Source organism: Colletotrichum destructivum, chromosome 4 (genome assembly GCF_034447905.1).
Source record: "Colletotrichum destructivum chromosome 4, complete sequence".
NCBI lineage: Eukaryota > Fungi > Ascomycota > Sordariomycetes > Glomerellales > Glomerellaceae > Colletotrichum > Colletotrichum destructivum.
This window is the reverse complement of record NC_085899.1, coordinates 2,265,853-2,280,352: the sequence shown is the minus strand read 5'-3', so window position 1 is coordinate 2,280,352 and position 14,500 is coordinate 2,265,853. Positions and strand designations below refer to the sequence as shown.

The following is a 14,500-nucleotide window of genomic DNA, read 5'->3' as shown; positions in this document are numbered from 1 at the left end:
TAGGTACCTACCTACCTTGAACGCACGTTACTCATCAACGTCTGTAAGAGTCGCAACGATATTCAACACGCAGAGAATTTCACACAGGCACCTGATACCAAAAGGCAAACAAAGTCTTTACAGCGTTTACAGCGCTAACCTGAACATGCCACGCCCCCTCCTGATAGCCGGCGACCAGTCTACATTGACGCGACATTTATCTCCAAAACATATCCGGTTTCCTCCATTGTGTTGTGCCATTCCCGGAATGCCAAGTGCATGTCTCGTGCAGTCCGTCTCTCCTGGCGTTTACAAACTCAAGAGGTCTTCGAGTGTTCTTCATTCTCGTGGATTTTGGCGTTCTTGAACTTCGTGCCAGGCGGGTGATCCGAAACTCCAAACTTACAATAGGGATGCGTACAGGTGTTACCCGTGACGCTGGGGCACTATGATATGGGTCAGCACTGGGTTCTCGTGTCAGTCAGTCGTAAAAAACGTACGTGATGTCCGTAAATACAATTGTCCACGTCGCAGTCCTGGCCGCTGGTGCAGGGGTTGAGACGAGTCAAAAGGGCAATGGCGTTAATCTCGTCGGGGTTAGGCTTGTACTTGTGTTCGAAGCAGCACTCATCGCCCTTGGCGCAAGGTCCGCGGAGGTAGTGATTATTGCAAAGCTTGTCCCTGCCGGTACGCTTCTTGATGTTATCAAGAGCCACCTGGTTGATGGGAATGGGGGAATCGAGTCCACGCTGGCCGGGGTTCCAGGCGGGCGTCTGCGGCTTCGTAAGTGGCGCCTGACGAGCTGGAATGTTGTTCGTTTTGTTGGCCAAAGGAGTGGTGATAACTGGTGGGGGGCTCGCTTTGGCGGTGACGCCAGCCCAGGATGACGGGGCCGTCGCCGGCGCCGACGACGTGGCCAGCGAGGCCACGCTCACGGGGGGCGATGTAGTCACCACCGCCAGTGGCCTGTGATGATGGGCTGCCTCGGAAGCGCGATCGCCGCTTCGGTCAATGAGCTTTTGGTTTCGGAAGAGGCTGGGCAGTGGGTCGAGAATGTGGACGTTGGTGTTTTTGAGCTCTCTGACCGTTGCAATACCCTCGATAATGCTGACCTTCGAGCGGATCTCCTCGTCTTGAAGGATCTCGTCGAGGAAAGGGGCATAGCCCGCATCATGAGAAATACCCAGCAAAATCTGCCTGCAGTTGTAGTTTCGCAAATGCCAGCGGGTGGCCTCTGATGCAGTGTCATGTCAGCCGTCATTTCCCTTGGCCTTTGGGAGGCGGCTGCTGCCGCTCTGCTGGTCGCATGGCGAGACATCCTAGCGCGAGCCTGACCGAAGACGGCTTACCTTTGATTTTCGAGTCGGCACGTTCCTTACCGTGACCGACGTCAATGAAATCAAACGAGGCCTTGGCCTGGGTAAATCCCAAAGAAAAGTCCTTGAGCTCAGACTCGCTGGCCAAACAGCCATCTCTGCGCATGGCACGCCCGAGGCCCGAAAGGTTGGCGCAAACCTTGGCGACAATTTCAACTTCTCCCGACTGGCTGCCAACGTACTCTGCAACGGCAGTTCGGAGGGCATAGGCGGCCTGCTTGCCGCCTTCAATGCCCTGTCTGATGAAGTTTTCCTGGAACTAGTCACGGGGGGTGGGGAAGGAAAACCCCTCGAATCAGCATTCTGTAGACGAGCCAGAGGGGAACAGAGCGGCGCATACAAGGAGACCATCGCCATCAATCATAATCAAGACGTAGGGATTGCGGTTCTGCGAGGTTCAGTCACTCCGAATAGAAAGAAAAGGATACGAGCAGCTGCGCAGCAGGCGTCTACCTTGATATAGTTGTTATCGTAATCAAGCTCCTGCAGCGCCTGCTGCATCTCTCTCCTGGAGGACGTAGCATGTTCGAGGTCGAGCTTTGCATTGCGGAGCTCCTGCTTGAGCATCTGGTTTTCCTCGCCATAGAGGCCCTGGATTTCTTTGCAGTATATCAAAAGGTCCTGCGATGAAGAAGAACAGATAAAGTTAGTTGCATGTAAATTTTATGGCAAGGGTCGGAAACCTTGATCAGAAGGTTAATTCGTCGCATCTCTTGCGGACGGACGGAACCGATGGGAGTGGAAGATGTAGCCAAGCGCAGCAAGATAGCAACCACAACCTTGAAAACGCCTAACATCGAAACACCGACCCGTCAACGCCCTAGGCCAGGCGCGACGACAGTGACAACGCGTGCCTGGGCCGGGAGCTGGACCAGACCCTGAGGCAGTATGCCGGGAGGAATAGATGGAGCTCTGGCCCCCTCTTCAGTTGCAGACAACGAAGACGCCGAGGCTTAAAATGACAAATGGCAAAGGGCGGGCAAGGGGCGGATGGGAGAATCGGAAAGGAAAGCGGAACCGACCTTAATCAGCTGGTCGTTGGCATTTTGGTAGCCCTGCAACGTCTGATATCGGGTAACAAAGTCCATGATTTCGGTATTATCTAAGGACATCTTGGTCGCACCCACTCTCTCCTTTGGGATGCCTGTTCCGATGGCCGAGGGGAAGGCGTTGCTGGGGGAAAATGGGAAAGCGTTCAACGGGGACTGGCTGCCGGTGCGAAGGTAGGGGGGAAGAACAGGGGCCGCGTTTGTGTTGTTGTTGATGTTGTCCAGGTAGATGTTGGAGCCAGCGGTGGTCCTAGTTGTGGTATTGGTTGTAGTAGGCATTTTTTGGGCTGACTGAGCCGAACTTCGCTGGCTCATGTAAAACAAATGACCAAAAGAGAGGGGTGGGTGGGCGGATGGCGAGGCAGACAAATGACTCTCCCTTCCTTTGGTGTTAAGTCGAGTTGTCGGTTGGAGACTGGATGGCTGCAGTCTCTATTGGCGCCGAGGTGCAGATGGGTGAGTGAGAAAAAAGTGACACGGTGCGCACAGCGTGATGGGAATGAGAGAAGGACCGTGAAAGTACCGTGCCTGCGTCTTGTGCTTGTGTTTGCTGCTGTGTCGCCGTTTGAGCTGTGTCAGGCAGAATTAGCCTGCTGCTGAAGGCGATGGTGTTGGTGATTCTGTGGACGGCCGTTGAAAAAGATGCCTAACCAGTACGTAGCGTTGCAGGCTGGGAAGGTTATTTCCTGGGGGATGGTAGGAAGTGAGATGGATAGCAGATACCTAGGCAGCTAGGTAGGTAATCAATGAGGCTTGCGCAGGTGGTAAAAGAGCTGCGCAGGGCAGGTGCAGAGGAGCCAGAAAAAAGTCTGTGGTCTGTGGCCAGCCCACTCACTAGCGCTTCTCTGCTTGTGTCCTGGGGTGTGCAACTGCAGTTGAAGTGATATCTTGTCTACGCCAAGAGCAAATATGGAATAGGGTATGTGTGTGTGTGTGTGTGTATGTGTCGGAGAGAGAGAGGTGGAAGAAGCCAAAGAGGTGGATGTGCGTGCAGCAAGGTTGGGACAACTCCTGGTCAGTCTTTTCTCATCCGGCAATGGATCAAGGGTCGATAGACGCGCAGGGCTGGGACGAGGTCCAAAATGGCCGAAATGGGGAAAAAGTAGTGCAGCTGAAGCTAAGGCAAGTAGATGAGACGAAGTGAGGTGGGTGGACAGTGGTAAGGAGGGATATGTACTGCAGTGCAATGCTAAAGCCTGGCGGGACAGGTCGAAGCAGGGTGAAAGCAGAGCGGCGACTGGTGATGTGCGGACGAGGTGTGATGAGATGGGTAGAATAGGGATGTCCGTGTGACTGTCCGTCTGGGACGAGATGGGAAAGGCTGACCAACAAGCGGTGGATGCCCGGGAAATTGAGAAAGGCAGCTCTTGATGATGATCCGTTTTGGTTTGGAGCTTTTCAACTTGTGTTCCCACCCCCTGGGGAAAAAAAAAGGTGTCTGTCTTCCGATTTATATACGGCAAGCCAGGCCCGGTAGGAGGGAGAATTCAAGGGAAGGTAGCCGCCAGAGATCTGCACAACGGGCCAACGCAGCAGCAAACGGGGATCGGGGTTTGATCTTGCACTCAATGATGTTTGCTGTCTGGGGTCTCTCTGTCTCTCGCTTTTATATATATCGAGAGGTGAAAAAATATAACAAAATAAAAACATGACCTAAATAGAGGGAAAGCGGTGAACCTGTCTCTTCTGGACACGGAAACAGTATCCTCAAGTTCAGAGAGCTTCTTGGACCAAAATTCGGTCTGGCTAAAGCAAGAAAAAGAACGACCAAAAGAAAAACGGTTTAGGAAATTGGATGAACCCCCCCAAGAATAAGAAAAAGCAAGCGCCCGATAAGATGTTGCTGGCATGTCGCAACGCATTGGCTGCCGTAAATTGTCGTCTTCCGCTTTTCCAGTGCTAGCGTCGTACCCCAGAAAATAATCAGGGTCTTGAAAAATAAGAATAAAAACATAACCCCCTTTGTTCGGACGTCTCTTGAGTCCCGGCCGATGCCTTCATGGATGCAGCACCATTTGGCGAGGCACCGCAATAGAAGGATACGTTGAACATTTCAACAACATGCGGATGCTGTGGATGGATGGCTACCTAAAGGCAAATATATATAGGGGCCAGGGTATATTGTGGTCGTCATTGCATTATACTCAGTTTCTCTCCTGCTTTTCCTGCTTTTTTGCACATTATCGTCCGTAGTACGTGCAACCAATCCTCATCCTTATCCGCATTGCACTCAGTCTCTTCCTACCCGTACGTCCCTAGGTAAGGAAATAGAGGGCAGCGACGCCATGTTCGTCCATGGCGTTTACGCGGCATCGCAGATTCCATAATCGAGCAGGTTCCTCCCTCGCCTCTTCGCTAAATTTATGTCGTCGCCCCATAGCAGCGGAGTCCGGTCCACTTCTGATTGGTCAGTGTCAGACAAGGATATTGTCCGGTGGTAAAACATCTGTGAGGACGTCTCCAACTTCAACCCACCAAAAATAAGAATTGTAGAGCAGCCAATGACACGATCCGAAAAGTCATGTACTCTGTCGTCACGGTTTTGACCTCTTCATCTTAGAGCATCTCTCACACGAGACTCGCGAATGGTCGTCTTGCCGCTGACCGTTCACTCGACCCTCCCTCCTTCTTTACCCTTCCACGAGTTTCCCAACATCAGGCGAGCGAGCTAAACTCAAAGGTCCCAACTCGGCCTTTGTTTCTGTCCGGTTCAAAGTTCTTTCTTCAGTCTTCCATCAAAGGGGTTTCAAACGGATGTCGGGTCGTACTGGTTGAGCAAGTTCCACACACTGTCATTCCCAAAATCCCCCTCAAATGTCGTCCCAGCCGCCGGCGGTGGTGGCGTCGCCGCTCCCCATGCTGGCAGAGATCCGTCTTCAGGTATTCCGTTAAGGTCGTGGTATATGAGGTCTCCCATGGGGAATAGCGGCGCAATCGACGTGAAGTCCCAGCTGTTGGGCAACGACCATTCCGAGTGTGCTGACGGCAGCGGATAGGATGATGATGTTGGGTCGGGAACCGTTGGTAGCGACGTCGGCGTCGCCACCGTGCTGCTCTTACTTGCTGGAGTGTCGGCCGTCGCTGCTGTCGCCGTCGAGACTGATCCGCGGGCAGATAGACTGCTGCTGCTGCTGCTGTCCGCCGTCGATGCTGGTGTTTGAGATGCCAGACTTGACAGGCTTGGTGGTGGTGCCGGGTTTCCTACCGCTTTCTTAAACTTAGCAAAAATCGCCTGCAGGACACCTTTCGCCGCCTTCGCCAGAGGGTTCCTCTCCTGCATTGCCTCGAATCTTTCTGTTGTCCAGTGGAAGTGCTGCATGGCGCTGCCGGCCATCTCCAGGTTCTCCTTGGGAAACAATATGTATATCGATGCCATGAGCACCACGGCATCAAAACTGCCGAAGAATAGCGAGAAGCTGGAAGGGCAAGGTCAGCTTGGTCCCGTTCCATCCATGACAAGACCTACTTTCGCCACGACCCAGCGTCGAGGCCTTGGAAGGTGAGCATCTGACGGTGAAGCATCTCGATGCTAGCCTTGAGCGCTTCTGTTCGACTCTTCTGCCGATTAAAGATGTACGGCCGGTGCAGCGCCATCAAGTTGAACAGATTCATCTGCGGCAGATAGAAGCGTACCGACTGAAGCCAGTAGCATGACGGGTTATCGTCCCACTTTCTATCCGGGTTCTCCAACCGGAAGTACGCAGGCGTCGCCTCGTCCAAATCTAGACACATTTGGTGCACCCGATCGACCTTCGAATAGTCTTTCGGACACGGGCCGTCCTGTTCCAACTCCAAAATCTCACGCATCGGGGCCACGAGCCTGAATGCCCAGATGCCCCTGCTCAGCGGCGTCGGTGGGTCCTTCTCATCATCGCGGGGCGCAACTGGCGTCTTGCGACGGTCCTTTGGCGGAGGCGCGTCTATGGGTAGGCTTGGTGGGCAAATGCGCCAGTCGATGCTGCCAGGACGTCCAAGCACGAGCGCACAGTGAATGTCCCTGGTTCTTCGTGTCAGCCAGTCGAGTCATGCGTTGTCTAACATCCATGCTTCCCGGCAGATCCTCACCAGGTAGTGAGAACCATGTACAGCTTTCTCCGTCGCTGAATCAGCCACATGTTCTCGAGTATATCCCCAGTGTCGTCACTGTTCGGGGAGGGGTCCAGGCTATCCCGGTGCATGCCAATCTCTTGAGCGTCCCGAATGGCGCTACCAATGGCATGCCACTGCAGTCGTTGCTGTTAGTTTCTTTGTCTTTTCTCCTTCTATCGCAACCTTCAGGCGCGCACAGAGTGACACCTACCGATTCCGTTACTTTGGCCATGTACTTAAGAAACGCCGCCCGGAGGAAATCGGCCTGGACCGTCGTGAGTGTGATTTGTCGTTTGCCCAGTAGCGACAGGATGCCGACGCCAGATTCGCTGTAGTCCGCCGCAAGGTCCTCGAATGTCATGTTGCCCGCATACTTGAGATGTTCGTAGAATTCATGCGATCCTTCCGGGAGGATCAGCAACGCGGTGGCCAGAACCTGGAAGAGCAATGCGGGAAACACCCTCAGGTCGGGCGAGAGACCCTGCGGTCCAGAGTTGGAGAGCACGTTGAAGGGTATGTTGTTCCACTCGGCGAACTGCTCCTTGAAGAGGTCCTCCTCAAGGGCGTAGTACTGGTGGTTGAACTCGCGGAAGTAGACGTCGATGAGCTTCTCGATGTAGCCCTTAGCAGGCAGCTGTCTGATCAGAGACTTGTATCGCTCCTTGGTCGCAAACTGGTCCTCGATGTGGGCCGAGCCGCCGAGATGGGACAGAGCTCCGTCGCCGTTTGCGCTTTCGATCTTTCTCATCAGGCCGAGCGTAGAAGCCCCAGCTTGGGAGTAGCCCCAGTTGGCGGCGGCATTGGAGAGGCTCTGGACCTGGGTTGACTTTGCGCCTTCAACCTCGGCCTTGCGATGGTCCTTGGCTGTGGGGGCCCCCGTCTCGTATTTGCAGGCGTCTTGCTTGTTGCGCGACTTGCAGTTGGCGCATGGCAGATCACGGTCACACTGCGCGAAAGCACGTCAGTTACCAATAGTGACGCCAATCGATTGGAAAGTGTTGCTGAGGGGAAACAGGCCACCCACCTTCTGCTTCCGACGATGACATTCCGTGCAAGATATCACAACGCGCCTGCGCTTCCGTGGTGGCGGCCGGGCGTCTTGCGTCTGTTTTTGTGGCTGATTTTGTGTTTGAGTCGGGCTCGGGTTCGAGTTCGAGCTCATGCTCTCCCGCGCCGACGACGGTTTCTCGGAGCTGTTGCGCCGGTCGTCGGCCATGATCGGTCGTGTTTGTATGTCAAAGTCTCGGGTAGTGAAAGCGAGAATGGCTGTCGTGGGTGCGTGTGGTGGTGATGGTGATGGTGGTGGTAGTGGTAATATTATCGAGCCTTTTCTCGAGTCGACGGCGCCACCAAGCCGAGGTGGATGGGATGGAATCGCCAGATGTTCGTTTTCGTGGGCAGGTAGGTAGGTGCCGGTCGAGTCCGCGCAGGCTGGGCACCAGGCTGGTCGAGCTAACGGTGTTCAGGGTGATGGTGAGCAAAACAGGCGCAACGCCGAAAAGAAGGGGAGGAAAGGGAAGAGAGGGAATGGGAAAACCCAGCGCAGTCTCGGTTTCCGTCGCGATTCGTCGTGGATTCAAGCCGAATAAATGTATGATTACGGAAGCAGAAAAGGTGGGAAACGCAGGAAAAGAGGACCCGCCACGATGGTCTCTTGGTCAATGCCAGTCGAGTAAGTACGGATCCCTATCTAATAAGAGCCAACCAACCTCTCGTTGCACAGCGTAGGGAGCCAGCAGTAAGGGGCAGCAGTAGGGAGAAAGAGCAGCAGATCCCGGAGCTGGGAAAACGTAGGCAGAGCTTCCGTATCCTTGAAAACGGATTGTACGTACACACACACATATGGCAGGCTCACACAGGCAGGCGCTCTCCCACCCTCTTCTCACCTTGCGTCTCTCACGTTGCCGCACTAGGTTTTGCGCTTCGCTGCGGCAGAGGGTGCGGCCGAGATCGATGGTGGGGTTCGGAAGTCGGTCTGCTAGGCTCAGGCTGCCTTGGAAATTGGATGGAAGGAGTGGATTTATCCCAGGAGCTCGGGTGGTACGGTTACCTACCAACCGACCTACGATGTACCTACCTGTTCTAGAAGAAAAGGAAAATGGGCACGCCTTCAGGGACGTTTCTTAGAACCCCACCACGACCCGGCACTTGGACGTTTGGGATACGGGGTGTAGAAAGACGGCCGACATGAGAAGAAACAGGCCGTCCTCTGACGACACCGACGAGAGCGAACGGCAGATCAAGGCCCCAAGGTCCCAAGGTTCATATCGCCGCAACAAAGTTCCAATCCGATCTAGCTTCTATTTTATGGTTTGCTTGCAGCTTCCCGCCGGCCAAAGCTTTGGTGTCTGCTGCCTTCGATAGCTTCGCCGAGCCTTCCTGTACTGTCGACCTTGAATCGGGTTGGCCGCCCCCACACCGCCCGGCCTTCTGGTCAGATTTAAGGACGTAACCTGCGGTGCCTTTTCTCACTTGACTAAGATCACACAGCGACTTCACACAGGCCACCGGAGGTCAAGGCGGGAGCCGGTCGCAAGTTCCAACACCATTCGCGTCAGTCTAGTACTGAAGAGGCGCGCCTCACAGAGAAACGTCTTTCAAGATAGACACTTATGAGAGGAGAGACAGCCGTGGAGGGGTAGGACCGGCAGCCTGCCGACAGGGGGCACGGCGCACCGAACGAGAGATGCAAAGTCCGCGCGCGGCACGGCCATGCCTCGTGGGCTTGACGCCTCCGCCTCCGCACCAGTGTCTTTGCAGCCTTCGGGGATTCGTCTGGAAGATTTGGTGTGAAATGCACGCCGGCTAACCTCTTGACTGGCTGGCTGGCTGAACATGAGCCTCCTGCTCCTCCTCCTCCTCCACCTCGGCCGACCCCTTCCACGCTCCTCCGCTCTAGGTAACTGATAGCCCTTCCTATTGCCTTTGATTCTCGAGTGCGTGGCAATGGTGCAATGCGAGTGTACATCGTATAGATACGTCAAGCGTTCTCAATCTTGGGGGGGGGGGGGTAGCTTTCTTGAATCTTGCAGCTCTCCCCCCCCGAAGTTCAACAAGGGGGGCAAGAGGGTGTGGACTTGTTGCATCCCGGGAACCTTGTCCGCTAACCTGCATTGCCTCAGATCTAGTCTGGCTGGTTGTGTGCCCCCTTGTATTCTTTCTTGTCGGCATGAAGCTCGCAGCCATTGCCCGTTGTCCGGTGCCAATAGCCGCCGCCGCCAACGGCCAACGGACAACGGACAATAGCAAACGAACTCTCCACTCCCCTCTTCCCTGCCATGCTTTGCTGGACCATGTCGCTGCCAAATGCCACGCCTCCAGCTTGTCGCAAAGAGGATGATCAACGGCAATCCAGACATGTGGTTATCTTTGTTTTACTGAATTGCCGATTGCCGACGCATTGAAGCGAGTAGAGACGAGCTAATCATGCTGCCGCATCTATCCGCGAAGCACTGCTGCTCTTCTCGATGGGTGGATGAAGGGGACACATGCTTACGATCCAAAGGGCTTGCAGCAGAGCCGGAGATCGAGGCATGAACAATGTTTGCAGCAGAGACGGTCAATTCAGTGATATATCAACTGCGACTGTCCACTTGATAGCTTCCGCCCGTAGACCTGATCAATGTCAACGCCAATACCCCACACCCTTTTTTTTGTGGTTTGAGCCCGTCCCGGACCACCGCGTCCCCGTCTAAGAATTCGCCTCAGTGCCGATTTTGACTACCATTTCTGTCACAACATGAACATCATTTGCAGACCCAAAAGATGCGAAAACCAGCGGACAATGGGGTCGCTCTTGCAAATCACAAGGCCCCAGAAAAGCCCCCAATGTCGGTGCGGCCCGAATTAACAACAAGAATAAACACGCCTGGGTATTTGATTTGGGTTTGGGTGTATGTGTGTGTGTGTGTGTGTGTAAGTGTGTGAGTGGATGGGTGGAATCGAGAGTAGCCTACGCTACCCGGGAGAGATACGCCTTCCAGGCCTTCCTGCGGTATCTCTCAGCCTCCGATTGAGGGTCACCGGCCTTTAGGATACCACGTCCGACGATGACAATATCGGTACCCGAGAGCTCGACGAGCTTCTGAGGCGTGTTGTACTGCTGCCCCTTTCCGTCTCCTGCGACACCGCCATTCTCTTCATCACCCTCCGGTGGCAGTTGGCAGCCAGGCGTCATGTGGATGAAGGAATCTTCCGGTTCTGTGTTGAGGCTCTCTTGAGACACGAACCCCATGACGAATTCCTTGTTCTCCCTCGCGGCTTCGACGCAAGCCTGGGTGTATTCCTTGTTCATGAAGTTGCCGGCACTCGACATCTGCGCCAAGATGAGCAGGCCGCGATCCATGGGTGCCTCCTCGATACCCGCGTACAAGACCTCGTCGGAGTTGTGGGACTCGTTTCTCGGGAAACGAGGAGAAGGGGCCGGCTCGAAGTGTTGTGTCAGAGTCGTGATGGACACGATGCTACCCTTGCGTCCGTTGACATCGGATGGCCGCGGCGTGCCAATCGTGTGTTCGTGACCGTCTCCGCTGTCCTCGTAGTCGTCGAAGCTCTCCGACCTCGGCGTTCCGACCGTGACCGACGTTTTCACTTCGTAGGGGTATCGTTCGCGCCAGCGTGCTGCGGCCTCGGCCAGAGCTGTAACTGCGGCCTTGCCCGGGACCATGTTGACGTTGGTAATGTGAGCCCACTCGATTATTCGTGCCGAGCCAGCAACGTATTGCATCTGGACCGTATTGCCAATGTCGCCGAACTTGCGATCCTCGAAAATGAGGAAGCCATGTTTACGGGCTATCGCGGCGAGCTTGGCACCGGTGCCGGTCTGCGGGTTGTAATCCCACCCAGCGACGATGTCATGGTGCGTCTTCAGCACGACGATGGAAGGGCCGACCTTGTCGGCCAGGTAGAGCAATTCTCTTGCAGTCGCAACGTCGGCACTGAGGCACAGGTTGGACGCCTTCAAATCCATCAAGCGGAGCAGGTAAGCCGTGAGCGGGTGACTAGCCGATTCGGCGCGACGGGCGAAAGTCGCCTTCAGGGTATCGTGAGATGTCATCTTGGCAGATGTCTCCCGTTCTGGCACGCCTGCCAACTGTATCTAAAGGGAGGGTATTGGAAGTTTGCAAACGGATCGAACGAGTCCACGAGAAGGGAAGAAAGCCCGGGAGTGAAGCTTCGATCCGGTAGGGAAAGACGGCGGTATATCTATTTAGTTGTGGCGAGGTCGATGAAGAGGGGTGGGTGGGGCGTATTGTCTTGCAAGGAGACGGTTGAGAGAGAGAGCGCAAACTGGAGTTTTGTACGAGGACACCAGCGAGCAGACGGAGCAGGCGGTTCAGCTCTTCTGCTTGTTGTTTTTGAGTCGTGCTGGACTGGTTTTGGGTCTGCGTCTGACTTGGTCGTTGAGGGCGTGACGTGAGGGAGACACGGCAAGACCCGTTTACTAGAAGGAAGCAGGAAGATGGAAAGGGAGCGAGTGCGAGAACCAAACCAGGGAAAAAAAAGCTAGGTGGTTGGACTTTTTTAGTGAAGACTAAAGCAGATAATGAGTTAGGTGGTGAGGCCGATGTGTGCGATGGGCTGTGGGGGTGCGGTAAGATTAGACAAAAATCGGACTTTTAAGAGCGGCCGACTAATACTAAGCAAAAAAAGAAGGAAAAAATCGACGAGGGGGGAATGAGGGGTTCTACTCCCTCGCTTTGCATGTCCCCTTCTACAAGGGGGGAATGATTGGAGGGGAGCGAAGGAGAGAGAAGGGAGGGGGGCGAGAGAAGAGGAGAAACCAACAATGTGTGCATGGGTCAGTTCCTCTGCTCAATCAACTGAGGAGAGAAGCTTGCTGTCGACATTGGCACGGTTCAGGGGGGGAAGAAAGGAGAGTCGCGTCCCCTGAGCTTGGGACAAAAACACAGAACCTCCGTCTACCTACCTACCTTAGGTACCTAGGTAGGTAGGTACTATGTAATTTCCCCCTTATTTCATAACCTCACCTAGACCTGTCCTCATTCCGTCTCTTTACTACCTACCCAGCACCTATGTAGGTACTTAAGTTACCTAGGGCTGCTAGGCAGTCTTGATCATTAAGCCTCAGTATCTCACGCAATTATGTCATGGCCTTAGTACTTGTCCTATTAGGAAGCTTGCTCTTGCTTTTCGTCGCTGCCTCTTCACTATCTACCTGCCTACCTAATGGTCTCCTGCCTGTTACATCCTTTCATTTAGATCGGGCTGCCCAGCGGCACCACCGTTCTTAGCCAGGCTGGACGATCCCGATGCCCTCCGCCCAGTCCAAAGTATCCGTACCCGATGGACCTGTATGCACCAATTCGTGTGCTGTCGAGTTGTTGCGGGCTAGTGAACATGTGCAGTGCGCAATAGGAAGTGAAGGAGAAGGGGGAGGAGAAGGAGGAGGAGAAGTGCCAACCTTGCATATGGCATCCTGGCAACGAAACTGACTGGCTTGTCCATGCCGACGCCGGTGCCAGACTAAGAGACTGACTTCTTCCACGCAGGCGGAGCAGACGGACAAGCTCCCTCTCGCCGAGGGGGCAGTCGAGCGAATGATTCAATCCATAGCCGACGTCAGTTCACATCATATCTCTGTGACGATGGGGCCGGTTTGGGGGTTCAGCGCCGAAGCCTGCAGGCCACACGGTGAGTCTCGATCTGAAAGCTCGAGCCGGCGGCTCCAACCCCTCCACCGCAGTACACTCACTACATCGGACTTATGCCTGAGTCGATCTCCAAAGGCAAAGGGACGTCGGCAACCAGATGGGATGGGCTCGAACCCACCCTTTTTGCACGTTCTGGAACGAGACCAGACGTCCGCCAAAAGTATTTTTTCCTCCGCCGTCCAGACCCTGTAAATGTGACGTGTAGCCCTGCAGGCGTGGTGTGCTCTAGTTCAAATTATCGGATCTGCCGTTGGATCGCTCCGTGTAGTAATTACACTACGGAGTACGGATTTGGATACACTACAACAAACACTGCGGTTCGCAGCTGGCGCAAAGCAGACACGGTAGATCCCTGTCTTGCATGGCGAATCGCATCTGTCGTCCGGTTGGCCCATGGCAAGGTTGAAGTTCAGCATTTGCCGGTTTTTACTGAAATGTTAGCAGAAAAGTTTACTTGGACGCAAAGAAGGATCGTGACTTTGACGCTCTTAGTTGTTTCCATTGCTAGTGCATCGACGATGAGAAAAGAGGCCGGCGGCTGAGTTTGACGGCAGTGACACGGACTCTGGGCGACAGGCCGCTCGCCGTTTGTTTTTGACAGCTTCCCGTCGACAGTCAACACACACTCGACACCGGATTCGGCAACAGCTTGTATTGTACGCGTATGGTATGGCCGCCGCCTCTAGGACCAGCAAAACGGCGGAGACTGCAGATCGGAATCCGTAGTAGTAATCACGATTCCATGGCCTCGTTGGACCATCAGGTCGGAGAGGTAGGAAGTATGATGGGGGGGGGGGGGGGGGGGGGGGGGTGGGATGGTGTGTGCTCCTTCCCCACAGCCATGCTATGCCATACTGCTCTTTGCCGGGAGCCAAAGGGGCCTCGTTCCCTCAGTCTTTAGCCCAGCCAACGGTTTCTGCTGGCGGAGCCGAGAGCGTCAGAGCCGCCTATAAGATTCGATACACCATGCCACCCGAGAAGCGACGAATTCGGGTACCCGTCATCGGTCGACGTCGTCCGAGGCCGTCGTCGGCTAGATGGCCACCAATAGTCCGGCGCCGAGGCCGCTTACTTGCAACTGCTGCTGTGCCTCCCGACTCCTAAGCTATGTAGGCCGCAAATTTTGAGCAAACACACGGTCCTTCATCCCGTGCCTTCATGAGCTTGGCGGCTCGTGGCTTCCCTGTTCAATGGAGAAAGGAGAGGGGAGGAGGGTTGGATGGCTTGTCGAACATCACTGTAGTCTACACCACCAATGGTCATTCATTCTATACCCGGGAACATAAACAGAGATGACGGTTTGCAAACCACCTCTGTTTCTTTTACTGGAACA

At 54.6% G+C, this 14,500-nt stretch overlaps 3 protein-coding genes across 3 annotated transcripts; all 3 read right to left on the bottom strand.

Moving 5' to 3' along the window:
- Positions 1 to 106: 106 nt before the first annotated feature.
- CDEST_06580 (Putative Zinc finger, CCCH-type) lies at positions 107 to 3,302 on the bottom strand. Its single transcript, XM_062922739.1, has 6 exons — positions 2,378 to 3,302; positions 1,809 to 1,976; positions 1,696 to 1,743; positions 1,329 to 1,614; positions 480 to 1,213; positions 107 to 425 (listed from the first exon to the last, which is right to left on the bottom strand). The coding sequence occupies exons 1-6, from the start codon at positions 2,717 to 2,719 to the stop codon at positions 297 to 299; spliced, it is 1,707 nt and encodes a 568-aa protein (XP_062778790.1). The 5' UTR covers positions 2,720 to 3,302; the 3' UTR covers positions 107 to 296.
- Positions 3,303 to 4,476: 1,174 nt separating this feature from the next.
- On the bottom strand, positions 4,477 to 8,176 carry CDEST_06579 (uncharacterized protein). The gene is made up of 5 exons (XM_062922738.1): positions 7,518 to 8,176; positions 6,705 to 7,439; positions 6,470 to 6,627; positions 5,871 to 6,401; positions 4,477 to 5,820 (listed from the first exon to the last, which is right to left on the bottom strand). The coding sequence occupies exons 1-5, from the start codon at positions 7,707 to 7,709 to the stop codon at positions 5,151 to 5,153; spliced, it is 2,286 nt and encodes a 761-aa protein (XP_062778789.1). The 5' UTR covers positions 7,710 to 8,176; the 3' UTR covers positions 4,477 to 5,150.
- Positions 8,177 to 9,996: 1,820 nt separating this feature from the next.
- On the bottom strand, positions 9,997 to 12,130 carry CDEST_06578 (Putative orotidine 5'-phosphate decarboxylase domain, ribulose-phosphate binding barrel). Its single transcript, XM_062922737.1, has one exon. The coding sequence runs from the start codon at positions 11,547 to 11,549 to the stop codon at positions 10,446 to 10,448; it is 1,104 nt and encodes a 367-aa protein (XP_062778788.1). The 5' UTR covers positions 11,550 to 12,130; the 3' UTR covers positions 9,997 to 10,445.
- Between the last annotated feature and the right edge of the window lie 2,370 nt (positions 12,131 to 14,500).